At 48.7% G+C, this 6,072-nt stretch overlaps 1 protein-coding gene across 1 annotated transcript; it reads left to right on the top strand.

Moving 5' to 3' along the window:
- Positions 1-796: 796 nt before the first annotated feature.
- Positions 797-2,368, top strand: LOC135821680 (far upstream element-binding protein 2-like). The gene is given in 3 exon segments (XM_065334679.1): positions 797-1,903; positions 1,906-2,106; positions 2,109-2,368. Coding segments are annotated over 3 exon segments (1,518 nt in total). The 5' UTR covers positions 797-846.
- The last annotated feature ends 3,704 nt before the right edge of the window (positions 2,369-6,072 follow it).

Genomic DNA, 6,072 nt, shown 5'->3' with positions numbered 1-6,072 from the left:
CCTTTAAAAAGAAGGGGAACTACTTGCAAAATACTTTGATATGGACGGCTAAAAATGTGAAAAACAGGAAAAAGAAATGAGGTGACACAACACACCAAACATGTGCCACAGCGCGAAAAGAAATTAGCAGAAGAATACATTGTGTGAGAAAAAAAGTTGTTAGGTTTATAAGCTGAGTATGGCTTGCAGCCCTGCGTTTCAGCCCGGGGCAGCACACTACAGTTGTAGTGTGTTTGCTGCATACTCACAACGGGCTGGCGTGTGCTCAGTGCATATAAACTCACTGCGGGCTGGCGACCAGCCCGGCCTTGCACATGTAAACACCCTTGGCGGGCTGGCCCGCTCTCTCCAGCCCGGGCTGGAGTTGCACATATAATACTAGGCCCCTTAGTTCCGTGTTTTTTGTTTGTGCCATCCGCTTGCCAGGCGCTATCCCGTACCTGACCCGTACCGTACCGTACCATCAAAGACAGCTCGAAAACAGAATACTGCATGATAGAGGTGGTTGCAGACGCAACTGTGGTGGTGAAACTGGAGCATCTCCGCCGACCTGAGGTCTAGGCTTCAGCATCACTTCAATAGGCATGGGCGGGTAATTCTAGCATTATGGCTGGCATTATAGTCACTTTTTCCAGGTGGCATGATGCTGACATTATATCACCATTTCGCATGCAAAATTGGCATTGGAAGCATAATAGCCGGTCGACAACGGTGTCATGCATGAAGCTGGCTGGGGAAAATCGTGCATCTGAACCGATCCGGCTTAATCCGAAGACTTGACGTTGCAAACCATTGTGCTTGAGTTACATCTTATTCAGTTGTTTTCTGCTGCTTTAAGCGGAGGCAATGGGTGACGAGTGGGGTTCCGGAGGCGGCGGCTTCGGTAGCAGCGGAAAAGACAGTTGTTTTGGAGGAACCGATGGCGGTTTCGGAGGTGATGGTGGCTTCGGGAGCGGAGGACGTGGAAGAGGTCCCGGCCGTGGAGGTAGCCGTGGCGGTTGTCGAGGTGGCGACTCCAATGGATTCGGCGGTGGCGGTGGAAGCTTCGGCGGTGGCAGTAGCTCAGGTGGATTTGGTGGTGGTGGCAGCAGCTATTCTGGTGGTGACAATATTGTCCAGGTTCCGTCAGGTGATGTTCGCAAGATCATTGGCAAGGGCGGTAGTAAGATCAAGGAAATCCAGGATACTAGCGGTGCCCACGTTAATATCAAGAAAGACTCGGCTGGTGAAATGACGGATGTTGAGGTCGAAGGTGCTGATGACCAGGTTGCTAAGCCGAAGGAACTCATCCCGGCCTGCATTGCTGGATGTGGTGGCGGTGGAAGCTATGCTGACCCAATCATCATGAAAGTCCCTGCCGGTGATGTAAGAAAGCTCATCGGTCGCGGCGGTAGCATGATTCGTGAGCTGCAAGATAACAGTGGTGCTCGAATCAACATCCAAAAGGACGCTGATGGTGATACCGTTGAGGTTGAGCTGAAGGGATCGACTGACTCCACTGCCAAGGCAAAGGAGGCCATCCAGCAAGTTCTTGCTGGAACTTACAAGAACACTGTTGGTGACAGTGGCGGCTTTGGTGGTGCAAGTTCCTTTGTAGCAGGTACCGGCAGTTCTTTTGGAGCAGGAACCGGTAGTGGATTTGTTGGTGGATCAGGTGAGGGCGGCGGTGCATCCGCGTCTCTGGATGTTCCATGTGACAGAGTTACCAGGATTATCGGAAAGGGAGGCTCACGTATTCAGGAGATCCAAGAGGAGAGTGGTGCCCACATCAACATTGACAAGGACAGCGAAGGCGCAACTACCAAAGTCACGTTGGAAGAATATGACGATGCGTGCCAAAAAGCCAAGGCCACTATTATGTCCATCATTGGAGATTCGGACCACCCCGCGGCGTCTGTGACTTATATCCCCCTCCTCCGCCTGACGGCGAAGAAGAGATTTTCAGGAAGATTGCAACCGGTATCAACTTTGATAAATACGACCACATTGCTGTCAAGTTCACTGGAGAGAATCCAAATGAACCAATTAACTTGTTCACTGAGTCCGGTCTGAACCAGATGCTGATGGACAACTTGAACAAGGCCAACTACGAACGCCCCACACCAGTGCAAAGTATGCAATCCCTGCTGGCATCCAGGGTCGTGACTTGATGGCATGTGCCCAGACTGGTTCAGGAAAGACCGCTGCTAACATGCTGCCTGCTATGCAGAACATGCTAAGTGAGGGCTTTGCGATCGCCATCACTCACAATAAGACTGTTGCAAAGTTCATCGTTCCCAAGCGCTTAAAAATTAATAATGGTCCTTGGTTTCTCACTCAATTTCATCGTACTGTTGTACGACATGCTATACGACATCCTAAAGCGTGATTCCTACTTCCAGTCCTTTCCCAAACGACCAATCCCGATATAACAGATTTCGAGGGTTTTTTTGCCGGGAAACGTTCTCAAGCTTGAGAAATTTCGAATTTGTCTAGTTTTGGGGTATGTATGAAACAGGGTTATCGGCCTGGTCGAGCAGTGAAGGCTTCTTCCACATCCCTTGAATTATTTCATATGAAAGGTAATCAGTTTGGCAATGTCCTGCCGCCAGGAGAATGCAAACAACTCGATAGAATGCGTCCCGGGTGGTAGGGATCATTTTTCTAAGTGCTATAAAATAGCTGACATCGATGCGAAAGTCGGCCTCAAAGTCGACATGGACGTCTTGAACAGGTGAGATCAATCAAAATATCAATGGAGAACACCCTTAAGAATAGATGTATAGTGTTTCTAAGCTTCCAACCCTTGTGTGCTCAAGTGAAAATTGAACATATTTGGACGTGAATATATCACCAGACAAAACCTGATGCAGTACATTAATCATTCAATGGGTATATAGTATACAACCACCATACAAACACGAGCAGGAGAATGAATGGATAGGAGAAGAGTTGGTTATTCATTGCTGTTCAACAAAGAGAAGCACATACTAAAAGTTTAATTGGATGAAAAGTATTTACAATTCACAATTACATGTACATGTATCACTTTCTGCGATGTCACACTTGCGGCGAAGAAATGCCTGTCGCGCACTGTCGCAAGCAGTTGTAGGGCCACTGTCCCAGAAGTTCAAAAGCATAACTCTTGCCAAGCGCGTTGTACACGAATGGAGTGCAGTTCACTAGGCTGGGTGCACGTGAGGGTACTACGCTATCACTTAGATGTCGCAGAAGCAAAACAGATTGTGAATCGTCTGTCGCGGTTGCAGCTCATCGCAGGTGTTGCATGTTGCTCATCGTGGAAAGCAGTTCGTGTATTAGGAATTGAGCTTCAGTAATAACAAAAAGAGGATCCCAGAGGATGACCGACACCGCTGACACTCTTCTGTGCAAAGTTTTGATGACGATGCTTGATTGAGACGTTAACCTGCAATGGAAAATAAACAGCAGATGATACTGATTATATATTAGGTATGGATTATACCATGAGTATGAGGGGTATACCGCGATTACTTTCGAGAGTGCGTTAGGACGAGGGACAATTGGGGGACTCGGTATACACAGAGTACGAATGGTATAATCCATTTGCATGGTACTTTCCTAAATACAGAGTGTGACCAACACGAAAGCTTAGCTCACATTCGACGGGGCACAACGGGACGCGACGTAAGGATTGACGGGAACCGTCGGAACAGTTATGATGCCGACAGACAGCGTCCAATGTGAACACCAGGAACGGGAACGCAACCGTTCTACCCTACAGATTGGGAAGCAAGGGGAAGAGTTGGTCAGTTCAATTTTTCAGACCGTAGACGAGGACGCAAGCGTACAAAAACAACTGCATTCTAGTGTGAACAGGGGATGTGTCGTGCGCTGACCCCTCTCGATGCGCACAACTGCACACTTAGGTTTTTTTAACATTTCGAACACGGTCAACACTACGCTTCCCATGATAACTCGCCGAATGGCTAGCACAACTGATTCAAATTTTAGTAAGATAAGATTTCGTGTCACTTCTTGAAAATCGCAATAGCTGCTGCATGTCATGTCAAACTACATGTTGTGTCTTGCGAATTGTACAAGATTTTACAGCTCACACCGGCCGCCCCAACAGGCCCTTACGTTCCATACCGTCAGCGTTACGTCGAATGCGAACTAGGCTTAAAGTTTCCTTATTCTCGAAGTGACCCATGTGAACCGAGCGGGGTATGTCGCTGAATATATCCCGCTTAGAACGGCCGCTGATTGGCAAAAAGTGATATTTGAGACGAGTTCTATATCACTCAGCTTCATATCACAAATGCTGGCGCACTTACATGGGGAAGGGACGGATCCATACACGTGCACGCATCAAATACTCTGCCAACAGCCAGTCAGCGATGATTTTGAATGCAGAGTACGGGGCAGTTGTGACTTTTTGAGCTCTGCAAATTTTCAAGCCCAACCGGCACTAGGCCGGTCTGGAGGTAGGCATAACAGGCCCCTTGATGTGACAATGTCGTCTGAGGAGTCACCCACCGCACCAGCAGATGTAGACCTTGCTGTGATGGACAATCAGGAGATCCGGCATCTCGCCAAGAGTCACAGACTGGAACACTCGGGACTTTCCCGTACCCAGATAGTCAAGCTTCTTCGCGACAACGGTATTGGTTCGTCGACAAACTCAGCAGGTCAGTCTGACAAGGTGCGCGATGTTGTTCAGCAGGCATTGGCCGATATTGCAAAAAATGTTAAAGAATTGGCCGCCAAGGTAGCCCTAATTTCTGCCTTGCAGTTGGAGGTGTCGTCCCTTCGAGGAGAATTGGCGGCTCTCAAAGAAAGGAACTCTGATCATGACCCTGTACAAACTAGCACACCTGAACCTCAACCCGTACGTGTACAACCGCCTGCTGACAGCGTCAGGTTGTACAGCGAGGCGGCACGTGCACAGTCGTCACAGGTGCGAGCACGGGATAACACATGGGGAGGCCCCAGCCAGCAGGCCAGTACTACACGACCCCAAACAAGTCACCCAGGCACTCAGGTCACGTCGTACTATGAAAACCGGCCCAAGCGCTCTGATCAACTACAGGGAGGATCCCGCACAAAATGTTGCGCTTTGTATGTAGGCAATGTCAATAGTGGGTGCACATCAGAATCGATCGCCAAATGGTGTGAACGCCGAAATATACCTGTCATCAAGTGCTCCGTGTCTGAGACAAAGTACTTCGGGTTGGCCTTTGCTCACGTAATTCTGCCAATACAACACAAAGCTACTGTTCTGGAACCGGAATTCTGGCCTTCAAACGTCAGAGTTCGAGAATGGCGCTTCAAGGCTGACAGTGTAGCAACTGGTCGAGCTGCAGAGGAGCACTAAATGTTCTGTTTAAATCCTCACGCAGCCCCCTTTCAACCCTTGAACCCTCATGCACCTATCTTTCAGCCACGAAATAGTTGCCCCACTGTAAATCCCCTACAGCATGAATTAATTAAAAGTAACCTCAAAATAGGATTCCTAAATGTTTGCCATCTTCTCAACAAAAAGCATGACATTGAAGATTATATTCTTTCCCATAAAGTTGATATAATGATGCTGGCAGAGACTTTCTTAACAACCTCCGTTTCCGATGACATCCTACGCATACAGAATTACACCCTGGTCAGACGCGACAGGCCAACTCATGGCGGAGGCTTAGCAGCATATGTAAGAGATCATCTCCGAGCCCGAATTGTGAAGGCTGACACCCAGGTGGAAATGCTCATGTTAGAGGTCAGTGGGCAGCGTTCCAAGGTTCTCCTTGGTGGTGTGTACCGTCCTCCAGGCACTCCTGTGCAATTCTGGCAAGACTTGACGAATGCACTAGACACTGTCATCTCCACACTTCCCACATCACCTCTGGTCCTTGTTGGAGACTTCAATGTCGATGTAAGCTCCCGCGACAGCCCCCAGCTAAACAGCTTGCTGCACCTGTGTAATTCCTTCGACATCAAGAACCAAGTGGACAGTCCTACCAGAATTGGACCCCAAGGCAGCCAAACAACCCTGGATCTCGCTCTGGTCGGAGCCGATCATGTGAACTCTTGTGTCGTAGTACCTTGTACAATCAGTGACCA

The sequence above is a fragment of the Sycon ciliatum genome, chromosome 7, assembly GCF_964019385.1.
Source record: "Sycon ciliatum chromosome 7, ocSycCili1.1, whole genome shotgun sequence".
Taxonomy (NCBI): Eukaryota; Metazoa; Porifera; class Calcarea; order Leucosolenida; family Sycettidae; genus Sycon; species Sycon ciliatum.
Note: the sequence above shows the minus strand (reverse complement) of the source record. Positions and strands in the feature narration are given on the sequence as shown.